Genomic DNA, 14,611 nt, shown 5'->3' on the forward strand with positions numbered 1-14,611 from the left:
GCAAATGGAAATATAGATATAAAATCAATGTATATTTTTGTGGAATTAATTTGTCAAAACATTCTGTCTGGCTTATTGAATTTACTCTAAGACTGTTAGCATTTTTGTATGTGCCCATATACATTAAAACATGTTAAGAAAAAAAACATATGTACATTAAATCTTTTTGGGATTTGATTCAGTCAGGTTTTTGTACGGCAGTCTGTGGTTTAGTGTCACTGTGGGCCTCAGAGCACAGTAGTACAGTGCAGAGTCAGAGCCTTGAACAGAGGAGATCTGCAGAAACACTTGAGTTTTCTCTTGGTTTAGTTTCCCCATCAGGCGAGGATGTTTGCCTGGGCTCGGGTCTTTCCCAGTGGCGTGCAGCACAAGCAGGAGGAACTGTGGAGCTGATCTGGGATACTGGACATACCACTGGAGAGACTCTGCAGAGGAGTAGCTACAGGACAAGGTAACATTCAATCCTTCCTCTGTGAACACTTCAGTGCTGTCTGGTGTGATTTTATTCCCCAAACCAATACCTTAAAACCAGAGATTTTTAAAAGAAAAAAAAATATGAAAATGGTAACAAAAATGTTACTTTTGCAAGCATATTTTGTATGTTCAACAGCATGAGTTTTGTTCATGAAAAGCCCATATGTATGTAATAAATTGTATAACTTACCTGCTAATACACTGAGTAACAGAAGTCCAGACAGCAACATTGTGGCAGTGTTTACTGAAGTTCAGTACAGTGCTCAGCTCACTCATTGCTACTTCAATTCTCTTCACAGAGAAAACATCCCACCTGCTGCTGAGCTCCTCCTTTTGTCTAAGGGCTCAAACTTCAGCTTCTGAGATTCTGACTGGAGACTAGATCACACCACACACCCAAACATGCACAGCATTGAAGCTGTAACATGCCATGTAATTCCACTTAATTGGCAAATGTGAACTGTAAACTGGAATGTACTGCACACCAAACTAGTGAAAAGACTGTACTTCAGCTTTGTCTCCTTTGTGTACATTCATTATTTAAGAGATTTACTGCATGGATTAGAATTAGATAAGAGGTAAGAAATGTCAGATGTGCTCTGTACTACAAAATTCAGTTAGACGTCTAACAAATGCCCATAACATGTAGGTATAGTGATAGTCTTCTTCGATAGGGAACAGTTGAATGCGCCTATCACAAACTGCCACTGTTTTGTCATGATTCATCTGGCAAAGAAATATCACATTCCCATTGTTGGAAGAGTGACACTTAAACTTCTCATTTATGTATGCCATTCAGAGAGAAGTACAGCATGGATTAGAATTAGATAAAAAAAGTAAGAAATGCCAGATGTGCTATGTACTACAAAACTTAATTAGACGTCTACCAAACTGGATTCTGAAATACTATTTATCTATTTTTTAACAAGTTGCATTATTAGTATGTGTGTGTGTACTGTCAGTGCAGCTTCAGTCAAGTCTCACCCCTCTGCGTTTTAGCACTATTACAATGATCTCTCACTCTCGCTTATAATACATGGGGGATGGCTACACATGGAAATGCATTTCTTTTCTTCAGTCTTTTCTTCTGATTCTGATTCACTGGGCGATTGGGACCTTGTGGGCACTCAACCCACAACCGAGTGGTTTCACATGTCATGATAGCTTGACGCTGGTATCCACATGTGTTTTGTTACAGAATAAATTAATTGTGGTAAATGCAGGTTTTTTATTATTTGCATAAAATACTGTTTTGCTGTTTATACATGGGAAAGTACCGTATTTATTTTAAAACAGCCCCTGTAAATCAACGATACATTTTATACAGAAAGATATGAAAATAAAAACAACAGATGTAACCACAATCACTCAGTTTGAAACCATAGACGGCGGCTAACTGATATTAAACCAAGAAGAGGAAATTACTTTGATCTCTCTTCATAAAAATACATCTGTTTGCCTCTGAGTTTTTGTGCAGCATCACAGTGAGTTTGTATCACTGGGCGACCAACAGAGCACAGTAATAGAGGCCTGTGTCTGCCAGAGTCAGACGTTTAATATGGAGATCAGTGGATGTTTCTGAGGTTTTGGAATCAAATCGATCATCGGGGATGAGCTTATCTGAGGCACCTTTCCCTCGTTTCCATAACAAAAATACTGGTGCTTGGTAAGGATACTGCCTGTACCAGTAAAGATCAGCAGTGATGTAGCTTGTTTCATAAGAGCATTTCAGCCAGACAGCTTCATCTTCAGTCTTGGTAAAATGATCTTGTACAGGATAAATTGTGTCGGCAGTTATACCTGCAAGACAGAAAATATTAGATAGACAGTACTCAACAACATTTAAGACTATTTGCTAACAGGTCATTCACATTTTGAAAGAAATTTAGGGGAATTATTAGATGCGTGATTGTATTTTTGTATGGTAGTGAGCATCAGAAGTAGTTTACCTGCTGCCATTATGAGGATGAAGAGCAGTGATGTCTCCATGAGGAATGTACAGTATTCTGTGTTGGTGCTCACAGTCATCTGAGCTGGTACTGTGTGCGTATGGTGTGTGTGTGTGTGTGTGTGTGTGTGTGTGTGCGTGCGTGCGTGTGTATGTGCGTGTGTGTGTGGGTGTGTGTTTGTGTAGCTGTGGAAAGGAGGGAGGTTCTACTTTGAGGATGTCTGTATGTCACACTGCAGATCCATGTCAGCATGTACACAATAAAACTCTTAGGTCAGGGGTTTTATGGATTTATGACAGTTAAATTGATGATAAATGTAATACTGGTATAATACTATTTTAATATGTATTATACCTTCATGACATAGGCTGGAAAAAAATAAGAATAAAGAAATACTTTCAAACAGATATTACCTTGCACTTAAAGGTTGCAGCGATTGCAGGCCCAAAAAAGGCCCAAACATAAATGATCACATTCATCTAATCTTTCCTAATGATCCGCTAGCTTCCCGCCCCATAAGCAGGCCGTCAAAAAAATGTGTCACTGTAGGCAGCCTAGGCTCTGAGATCTGCACACAAAAAATGCAATCAACAAGTAGTGCAAACCACTCAAAGCCAAAATAAAGACGGAATGCGCGTTCAGGAGAGTTTCAATTGCACGAGAGGAGGGAGGGAGTAGCGAGCTAGCCCGCCATCGCTGATACAACCTTTAAAGCAAAATGATATAATACAACTATTGTGCATTCAATTTTGAAACCAATTAAATAATTTCATAATTTCAAATATCATATATGATGTGGAAACATTAGACATGTTTTTGCATCAGCACTGCCACTGTTGTTGCCACTATGGGCCCTAGAGCTCACTACAGCCGAGTCAGATGCCCCCAGAGTCTGGATGGTCAGACAGAGTGAAGTGGTACTTAGATCAGCAGTGCATCTCTTTCTTGAAGAGTTCACCATCATCCCCAGTGCCAGAGTACCATCTCAGTATATATGAAGGAAGTCCATGGTCCTTGTGTTGGTACCAAAAGATATTTGGAAACTGTGAGCTACTGCGGTACGTGCAAAAGTGAGAGTCTGAGTCTCCCTCAGGCACACCAACAACTCCATCTGTCTGTCTAACTGTCTACAGCTCTGCATTGTACAGAGAATAAATATAGATTTTCAAGTAGGATATCAAATGTCAAACACCTGGAAAAAGAATGAAAGTTTGAGCCTGGCAACTCCCAGAAAACCATAATCATAGTTGAGCCTACCACAGTAAGTAGAAAGACTGAGCTTTAAGGTAGGTGTGTCACCCATGTTGATCTTCATTACTGCAATATATATATATATTGCCGTAATGAAGATTAATTTACCATACCTTGTGGTGGAAATGTGGAGAGCATCTGTATTATATGCCATATTATATTTGTATTATTGCATTTTATTGCAGAATGAAGGTAGGTAAGAGAAATAAGCAGAGATGATGATGTTCATCAGCTATATTGGCTGAGCATGAGATTTACTATGATGCCACCTTGTGGTGAAAACTTAAAGAACATTTTATACAATTGTATTGCAGAGTGGAGGTTATTAGACAGATAGATGTGTGAGACATCTACTACAGGAATCAGAATTTACACCACTTCTTTAAATGAGATCATTTGCTCCCATGGATTTGGTAAGGATGATCAATACTGTGCTTATCTTTTTGTATGAGCGCTGTATGTACAGCTATCACTGTGGGCCTCAGAGCACAGTAGTACGCAGCAGAGTCAGACACCTGCAAATTCTGGATGCTCAGAGGAATGGAGTTGGAGGAGAAGTTTACTTTGGAGTGAAATCTCTCATTGAACTCAGTGCCATTATCTCCAGAGGAATATGTATCTCTTCTCAGCAGGTATCTGGGGAAATCATTTGGTCTTTGTATGTACCAAAAGAAATCTGGTGATGCACTAGCTGTTTTGTATCTACATTTGAGAGTCACTGATCCTCTTTCTGTGTAAACCATCTCCTGCTCAAGCTGTTCCACTGTCTCCTCTCCTCTGCATTCTGTCAAAATAAAATCACATTACTTCTCTGTCTTAAGACAATAAAAAAATCACTTTCCAATTTGTATCTCTTCAAGATATCAATCCAATTAGGAAAAACTAGGCGATAACACAACAAATTGGATTAACTAAAAAAGGTTTGGGTTTTACCAAAGCAATACAGCATAACAATGAAGATGCAGTTTTGCACAAATGCCATGACTTCATTAACTAGTCAGTGTGATGGAAGGGGTTTGGGTTTTGTAAACTGAAGTTATCCTGTAGCCTACTTACAAAATGTTCAGATTTTCAGGAAGTGCTTGTTATGACAAATGTCAAGACCCTGCCCTCTTGTGGTAGCAGATTGACATCATTCAGCAAAGCTGAGAGAGCTGGGCAAAGCTCAATGGGCTCTCAACCACAATACAATTAACAAAATCAACCAGATAAATTGATACAGTTAATACAGTCAACTAGAATACAACTAGAATGCAAGCTCCAGCTGCATTAAAACTTAAGACTCACATCACTGCACTTTCTCTTCTCTTTCTCATACAGTCCACCCATCTATTCAAGAACTCTTAGGAGTACACAGCTCAAATGAGGAGATGAACTCCCATGGTGCTGCTGATGCCAGTGGAGGTTTCTGTCAAAGGAAACATGGCAAGACAGAATAACAATGGAACACGACCTAACACTCAATCAATGTTTGTAAACATTCAGAGCCTGGGGTTGGGTGTGCGTGCAGCATGCGGTCAGAAAAATGGCACAGCTAATAGACCAGCATGTTGAGCTGTCAAGGTATGCACTGTCATTGTCATCCCAGGACAGCAAACCGCACCTTAATAAATTAGTCATAGCTAATGGCAATTGTCTGCCTGATCCTGAGGTGATAACAGTATGAGAAAATGACGTTAGCAAGTGGCCAAAGACTCAACTAGGTCTCCTAACACTGCTAGCTCCAGAGAGCAGTAGTAGACAACACAGTCTGAGACTTCAGCAGATGAGATCTCCAGAGAAACTTGCTTTGCTGTCTTGTCAGGTTTGATTGATATCCCAGGAATAGGAGAAGTTGCATAGACTATATAGCCTCCATAATCAAGAATAAGAAACTGTGGCACCAAATCAGATATTTGGCGATACCAATGAAGACTGTCAGCAGATTCATTGTAGCGGAACGTCGGATATTAGCAACCGTCCCGATTTCCAACCTCTTACGTGTATGTGTCACTTGATACAAACCAAGACGGCGGATTCCTTAAGAAATGCAAGCACCCACACCATAAGTGTATTTAAATTAGCTATGTACCAAAAATAAAATTTTACCGTGACTCGAAGAGCTGTAAACTGTGTTGTAAGGCTGCGTGTACACATCCGCTTGAAGCTCCAGTGGAATTTTGATTTGCGACGAGAATTCTCGGGCTAGCCGTTGATGTGCCGTGAGAAAGGTTGGGAATAGGCCCAGCACTAAATTCCGATGTGGTAAACAAAATAGGATATTTCAGGCAAACACCCCCGTAAGAACCAAACTAGATTTTGTTCAAATCTACACACCTACTGTATGGCTACTGAAAAATGTAAGGTTCATTTATCAAATGTTTTTTGAAGTATTAAAAAACATCGTTAGAGTTTTTGAACAAAATGGTTGTAGTCAGGGGGCCAATTCTGAAAAGGACTTCCGTTAAGACTTTTGAGGACATGTTTTGGTACAAGCTGCTTTTTTAGGTAGAAGACACTCATAGGTAAGATATTAGGGTGGTTGTCAAGCTGGATTTCTTTTTTGTGTGACTTGTACAAGCAATTTCAGCCCATTTTTTTGGTTTCCTGCTCAACATGACATGCCATCAATAAATGTTGAATATCTCAACAACCACAAGGACCATATACATAAAAAAGGTATCAAATGAAAGCTAACACTCATGGGCTGTCTGCAGAAGTGTCAGAATGGACATTTATTGTACAGTGTAAGAGACAACAGAACTAGAACATCAGCTTGGAAACATAACATATATCCCAAAACCTCTTTCAATCAGTACCCCTATCTATGGGAATGAGTCAAGCCAAGTTTAAAGCTTGTAGGGAGAGACAGTGCAATACTGCACAAGTTATAATTCTTTAATGTCAAGGCGGAACTGTAGATGGTGGTCTATGGTGCTATTTTACTTTATTAATGTACCAGATTGTAACACAAATTATATTTAATTAACATATCACTATAGTTATTAATTCCATCCTAACATAACTGCTCTCTCCCATCTGTAGGGTATCTGATTAGTTAGTAGTTAGTAACTATATAATAGTCGTATGGCAAAGGTATGTTTTTCCCCATCCAAGCAGTGACACTCAGGTAGGCAGCCAACAGAAGGCACCCAGGGACCATGTCCATGTGCTCAATCTGAGTCCTGGTCAAGGACACAAACGAAGAGTTTACTGTTTTGATAATGAATACCTTCCCAATTCAAAACAAGCATGCATGCATCCAAGGGCATAACATAAATCTAATCTACAAAACAGGAAATACAATATCATGCCAAATAATCTGAAACAATATAGTTGCATTTAATGTGGCAAAACTCAATAATAATGATGTGAGTACCTGAGTATTCTTGCACCAAGCTGCACAGGCACATCCACATGCCCCACTACAAAATATTCCACTTTTTCGACATTGACACTGCTTGGTACTGCACTGACTTCCACTTTCCTTGCATCCACATATCGTCAGCTTCAAGCACCTGGCCTGTACAGGTTCTTTGGTTGAAAGCTGGGGGACAAGCATTCCATCCTTTATGTGCCAACCACAACTGGTTGGTATGGGCAACTGTGGATGGGTCACTAGTGACTGTTTCCAAACCTTTGTTTGATAGTGGGCCCTCATTGAGGTGCAGAGACAAGGCATCCTGAGTTGGTGGTAAAGTATCCACATTGGTTTTTCCTTCCCGAAACAGGGCACAGCGAACATCATGGATTGAAGTGCTGGTCGTTTTTGGATCATAGTTTGCAGACAAACTGTTCTGCTGAGGATAGAATAGCTGGACTTGGTACTTCATCCTCACCAAAGTTGTATGTCTTTTTCCCCCGTGCAATACTGCTCTCTTGTGGTTAAACTTGTAAAAATGTAAATGTAAATCAGGTTTATTAGCCAAGTATACTTGTATATACAAGGAATTTGTACTCTGCATTTTACGGCTGCATTTCATCAGAGGGGGCACATGGGAAAGTGTGTGCGTGCGTGCGTGCGTGCGTGCGTGCGTGCGTGCGTGCGTGCTTACTCAGTGGGACACCTGGGTGCGTGCGTGTGTGTGTGTGTGTTTGTGCGTGCGTGTGTGTGTGTGTGTGTGTGTGCGTGCGTGTGTGTGTTTGTGTATGTTTGTGCAATGCATTAAGTCAGAGTAAAAGCCACATGTTCTAGCTCACAATACTGTAATTTTTGCATTTTGCATTTTCACTGATGTCTGGAACATTTCTGTGTATTCTGTACAAGCTCTGTTTGCTGAGGTTTTTGTATGATGACTGAGCAAACAGCTGTCACTGTGGGCCTCAGAGCAGAGTCTGATTTTTGAAGATTATTGATTGTCAGAGGAACTGTTTTTGTAGTTTTGTCTATGTAGGCAAAAAATCTTCCCTCAAACTCCTTGTCACCATCACCACCTCCTGATACGTATCTCCTCAGCATATATTGAGGATGATCATTAGGTTTCTGTTTATACCAGAACAGGTAGGCATTAGTGGCAGCTGTGTCATAACTACAGCCGAGTGTCACCGTTCCTCCTTCTGGTCCAGTCTCAGACGTTGACGACTGGTCAACAGTGTCTTCTTTTCCTCTGCACACTGCAGATACATTCAGATACAGATCAGATCAGAAACCAAACAGCCAAACCAGCAGGAATGAGCTATTAGCACTCTGTGACTGCCTGCTTAGATTCCAGTATCAACATGCTACAGTAGTATACACAATTTTGCATACATGTATAAACACACACGTATAAAATGATTTAAATATTATGTCTATAATCTACAATTGAATTTCTGCAAAAAATAAACCTGCATCCACTGATCCACTGAATCACAATATCAATATCACACCAAAACATGTTGTTGCAATAACAAGAGAAACCTTCAGCCAGTGATGCATGATGACAAACGGTGGTGGGCGAAGAAATGAAGATCTCTCTCTCTCTCCCTCTCTCTCTCTCTCTCTCTCTCTCCCTCTCTCTCTCTTTCTCCCTCTCTCTCTCTCTCCTCTCTCTCTCTCTCTTTCTCCCTCTCTCTCTCTTTCTCCCTCTCTCTCTTTCTCCTCTATATATCTCCTTTCTCCCTCTCTCTTTCTCCTCTCTCTCTCTCTCCTTCTCTCTCTCTCTCCTCCCTCTCTCTCTCTTTCTCCTCCTCTCTTTCTCCCTCTCTCTCTCTTTCTCCTCTCTCTCTCTCTCTCTCTCTTTCTCCCTCTCTCTCTCTTCTCTCCTCTCTCTCTCTTTCTCCCTCTCTCTCTCAATTTAAGGAGGAGCTTACAGTGTTGTGGAGGTGAAATGACTGCTGTGACAAGTATAAAATGCAGAAATGTAAGAATGAACAGACAAATGGGTATGAACACCAACAAGAAATGTACATATCTGGATGGTCAGAGAGAGTGAAATGGCTCTAAGATTAAGATTGAAGTGAAAGTGAAATGGCACTAAGATTAAGATTGTTATGGCACTAAGATTAAGTACTTGTTTTTAAAAGTACTTGAGTATCAAGAGTACAAGAGTACATTTTCTAAATATTGCATTACTATTGCCACAGTTCTCACATTTATGTACAGAAACGTCCTACATGGAGTTATGAAAAATGTTAATGTTAATACCTTGGAGAATGTAAAAGGAATTGAAAGTAAAATCAAGTCATTTCCATCTTTTTACCATGTTGCCAGGGATGGGCAGTATTTCTAATACATGTATTTAAAATATGTATTTCAAATACAAAATACTATTTTGTAATTGAAACACTTGAAGCGAAAACTATCAATAACTTGTCCAGCAAATTGAAATTGTCTGGCGAGGTGGGGCCACGGGTTGGCACATTCCCAGGATGGACCTGCTGCGTCTTCATCCATTGTTTAGGCCCATGGTTTCGCCTCTCTTATCTAAATCTGACCATGGAGTTGACTTTGGCGGAAAGCTGAAGGTGATTGCTGATAGGCTGTCCCAATCAGTGGCGCCTGCACAATCCAATCTCGTTTGAGAGGGAAACAACAAATTGAGGGTTTCCGAGATTTTTCTTTTTTCCTTTTTTTTTAGAAGTAGTAACGGGTACTCACGGTTATGGATAGAAATGTAGTGGAGTAAAGAGTACAATATTTGCCTCTCAAATGTACTTGAGTAAAGTCATGAGTACTCCCCAAAAATGATACTCGAGTAAAGTACAGATCCCTCAAAATTGTACTCAAGTACTGTACTCAAGTAAATGTACTCCGTTACTGTCCGGCTCTGTTTATCATTATCCCCAGTGTCAGAGTACCATCTAAGTATGTGTGTAAGGAAGTCCAGGCCCCTTGTGTAGGTACCAGAAGAGATTTGGAAACTGTGAACTGTGTCTCCCTCTGGTGCACCTACAAATCCACCTGTCTGTTTTACGGTCTTCAGCACAGCATTTTACAGAGAATAAATCTGCATTAGATATGGAAATTTGATATCAAACACCTAGAAAAGGAATGCAAATAAACATAGTCTGACAACACAGAGCCAGACAAACAGCAGTCATACCATGGTTACTGAACTAAATTTTAATTTCTGACATGTTTATGTTATGATTCATTCACTGTTTACTGAGAGATCTAAAACAGGTGATTAGCAAAATAACTGACTATTTGCAGGCTGTGATCTTTATGTTGGACAATACACTGTGGGTAGGTATAGTCATCCAGCTTTGCCCAAACTGTCTGAAAGTTGATCTTCATTAACTGTAAAAGATTTATTATGACGCCACCCTGTGGTGGAAACTTTTAAAGCATTTGTATATTATTGCAGAGTGAATTTGTGAAGGAAACAAGCAGATTTTATGCTGTTCATCATTTGGTTGGGCTGAATATGAGACATTTGCCTGATCCAAAATCACTTAATTATACTGTATTTTGTAAAGCTCAAATACAATGACTAGTTTAATGTGTAGTAGTAATGTGTAATTTAATGTAAAAGCAACATTGATTGTAATAGATAGATGAAGTGGGCAGTTATGAATAAAGAAATTAAATGACATTCGTGCTACACAATGAGCATATAACAACATTCTGATGACTGTTACAACCCCATCTTTTCCTTCACCTAAAAGCTGTGGGGGTTTTTGTTGAGTGCAGCTGTGTTTCCTGACACTGTGGGCTCCATGGCACAGTAGTAGACAGCAGAGTCAGAGACTTCAGCAGATGAGATCTTCAGAGAAACTTGCTTTGCTGTCTTGTTATGTCTGATTGATATCCCAGGAACAGGAGGAGTTGCATTGGTTATAACACCTTGATAATCCAGAATGAGAAACTCTGGCACAGACTGGGAGAACTGGCGATACCAGTGCAGACCATAAGCAGTTCCATTGTACCTGCAGGAGAGCTGAACATTTTCTCCTTCTGTAGCATACTTCTTTAAAGTATCTGGAGCAATAGGGCTTCCAGTACTCTTACCTACAAATTAAGGGAAATTGTTCAGTTTTGCAGTATACAACTAATTGTAAGACAATTGTAAGATTGGTTATCTGCTGGTAATATTGAGTGATAGAGAACATACAGTACCCATGAAGGTTGAAAGCAATAGCACTGTCAGAGGAATCATCATGGTGGAGCACATTGTGTAGTTCATCATGTGTGAGGCTGCAATCTGTTTGGAGTCATTTGTTACATCTCATCAGATCTCACCATGATGCCGTCTGTCTGTTGAGCTCCTCCCCTGATTGGTGGAGAGGGTTGGTCATGAGCTGCACTGAGTCTTACTGCTCAGGGTGATAACACAGCAGTGAAATAATTCTACTAATGATTACACAAAATGCTGTTTAAGGAAATAAAATGTATCTTAACTGCATTATTATCCTGGTATACAGCTGAGTGTACTGAGTGTACCTTGTGTTTTTTTTTGTTGTGGCTCCTTTTGAAGCAATTATCTCAGCAACTTTACTCACCAATCAGAGTACTTATCACTACATAACTGATCTGTTATTTCATTGTGTTCTGTGAGTTCCCTGTGATCTACATGTCGTAATATTTCATAAAGAATCAGTTCTAAATGAAAGGCTTCTTTTTTCTCAAATGACTGGTTTACAGTTTTAGCCATTTTAATAATCAATTTATATGGGAGTTTGCCTATCTGTTGACAAATCACCTTTGTAAAACATATTATAGTAATAATATATAGTATATTCTCTGTGTGACTAGCGAGCTGGTGTTTTTGTATGAGTGTTGAGTGTGCATCTGCCACTGTGGGCCTCAGAGCACAGTAGTACACAGCAGAGTCAGACACTTGCAGATTCTGGATCGTCAGAGGAACTGAATTTGAGGTGAGATTGGCGTCATATCTCTCTTTAAAATTGTCATCATTAGCCCCAGTGTTTGAGAATTTCCACAGTATGTATGCAGGGAATCCATTAGGTTTCTGCTGGTACCAGAACAGATACGGTGCTAAACTGGTGCTGGTGTAAGTACAGGGCAGAGTTACTGAATCTCCCTTAGAAGCAGTGAGAAATCCTGCTAGCTGATCAACAGAGTCCTCAGCTATGCATTCTGAAATCAAAACCAATAAGTAGAACAGATATATTACAACATCTAACCATACACGGTGTCATTTAAATGCAAAGTTGATAGGACACTTACCAAAATTAAATAAGAAAGAAATAAGAAAGAAATTCCCCAGGCTACAATCCATGGCTAAACAGTTTCTTTCAAGAGACTTATGAGCAGATCTTTCTTCTCAGCTTGATTCTTCAAAGTCTGTGGACACAAAGTGTTTCTACAGGCTTAATAACCTGCAGTAACAGATGCTAGTTTGCAGTGGTATAGTGAGTATAGGGATGTAACGTTGCCACCTTGTGGATGAATAACAAAACTGTACAAAGGGACTGCTTTTGTTCAATGTGAGCAACACAGAGTAGCATAAACTGTAGAGCAGTGGTTCTTAAACTTTTTGTCTGGCGACCCCCCAAAACCGCCTTCTCTCTAACCGGCGGAATTTGGTTTTGAAATTTTGTGAGATGGACATTGGAATCAGAGGCAGAAAATGTCTTCTCTCTAGGTAGACTATATGTCAACATCAAAGGCATTATGTCAATGGCAACCTTTGACTAAAACCCTTTACAAAAATGTCTTTAATCCAGACAAATCATTTTGCGACCCCTCCAATATTTTTGGCGACCCCCCCCAGTTTGAGAACCACTGAGATAGAAAGAGACAGCAATTTCTGGACAAGGGAGATGACCAGTTGCATGAGGCAGAAGAGGATGAGGGAGAGGTGAAGCTGGACCAGGCACAGGAATAGTGGGACCAGGCAGAGTAGTGGGACCAGGGAAATGTGAGTTGGACCAGAACAAAGGGAGAAGGAAGGTTAGAAGGAGACAAGTAAGATGAGTGGTGGTGTTGAAACAAGAGTGAGAGCTGCTGTCTCTGATTAAATATAGCACAGCACTTTTGTGTCCCTTCTGTGCAGTTTGTACTGAATTTGTGTGTTTTATTTTTAGAATTTTGGAAACATGGGTGATTTATGTTAGCCTGGGTGTTCCACACACACACACACACACACACACACACACACCTTTCCTCCATATTGTTAGCCTGGGTGTTCCCATGCTGCCTTGCGCGCGATTTGATTCACGCTGCTAAGGCAGCCTGGAGACCATGGAGCAAATTTTCGCCTGAGATAGGGAACCAATCACAGAACAGGGGGGAAAGCAAGACGATGATGAGCTATGCACAGACGCATTTTAATAGACATCCGTGGCACCCAATAAACGGATCTGGGCATTTTTTTCAAATACGAGAAAATGAACGTTTGGTTCCCGTCTCATTGAGAAGTGGTGGCGCTAGCCAAGCTAGATTTATGTCAGATGTCAACCAAACCAAACCAGGTGTCACCATTCAACCAAAAAGAAAGGGGTGCAGAAAAAAAGAATGGATTCCTGTACATTGTATTCAAGTCATGTAGTTTTTGAAATGCCACCTAATGTTAATATTTTTTTGAACTAGTGTACACTGATTGATTAAATGTTCTTCTTGGATTTAAAAAATGAGCCCTAATTTAAATGCTGGACAAAGTGCAAAATCAGTCTATGAGCGAAGTTCTTGTGCATTATTTAATGTCATCATGTGATGCGAGACATATTTTAGCTGACCCACCACTGTTTGTGCTTAGGATCTTTCTCATGGTACATTTGCAAATAGATTTTGCATAGTTCATAAGAAAGCTTAATGGAAATTTAACAAGAGGTCTGATTTATTAATTACAAAGGAAAAAAACATAAAAATGATGTACATTAAATCTTTTTGGGATTTGAATCAGTCAGGTTTTTGAATGGGAGTCAGGGGTTTTGTGTCACTGTGGGCGTCAGAGCACAGTAGTACAGTGCAGAGTCAGAGACTTGAACAGAGGAGATCTGCAGAAACACTTGAGTTTTCTCTTGGTTTAGTTTCCCCATCAGGCGAGGATGTTTGCCTGGGCTCGGGTCTTTCCCAGTGGTGTGCAGCACAAGCAGGAGGAACTGTGGAGCTGATCTGGGATACTTGACATACCACTGGAGATAATCTGCAGAGGAGTAGCTACAGGACAAGGTAACATTCAGTCCTTCCTCTGGGAACACTTCAGTGCTGTCTGGTGTGATTTTATTGCCCAAACCAATACCTTAAAAACCAGAGAAATTAAAAAAAATTTAAAAGATGAAAACAGTCAAAACAAAAATGAAAAACTTGTATGTTCAACAGCATGGGTTCTGTTCATCATATGTATGTGCCCATATGTAAACCCATACAGTATGTAAGAAATTGCATAACTTACGTGCTAATACACTGAGTAACATAAGTCCAGACAGCAGCATTGTGGAGGTGTTTACTGGAGTTCAGTACAGAGCTCACTCATTGCTACTTCAATCCTCTTCACATAGAAAACATCCCTCCTGCTGCTGAGATCCGCCTCTTGTCTAAGGGCACAAACTTCAGCTCTGAGATTCTGACT

General features: G+C 40.1%; 1 long non-coding RNA gene and 1 gene segment (V, D, J or C); one reads left to right on the top strand and one right to left on the bottom strand.

Moving 5' to 3' along the window:
• Nucleotides 1-383: 383 nt before the first annotated feature.
• LOC125300723 lies at nucleotides 384-985 on the top strand. The gene is made up of 2 exons (XR_007194602.1): nucleotides 384-451; nucleotides 774-985. It is a non-coding gene; the product is annotated as an uncharacterized LOC125300723 (long non-coding RNA).
• Nucleotides 986-1,969: 984 nt separating this feature from the next.
• Nucleotides 1,970-2,502, bottom strand: LOC125306242. The segment is given in 2 exon segments: nucleotides 1,970-2,274; nucleotides 2,424-2,502. Coding segments are annotated over 2 exon segments (384 nt in total).
• Between the last annotated feature and the right edge of the window lie 12,109 nt (nucleotides 2,503-14,611).

Source organism: Alosa alosa, chromosome 1, assembly GCF_017589495.1.
Source record: "Alosa alosa isolate M-15738 ecotype Scorff River chromosome 1, AALO_Geno_1.1, whole genome shotgun sequence".
Taxonomy (NCBI): Eukaryota; Metazoa; Chordata; class Actinopteri; order Clupeiformes; family Clupeidae; genus Alosa; species Alosa alosa.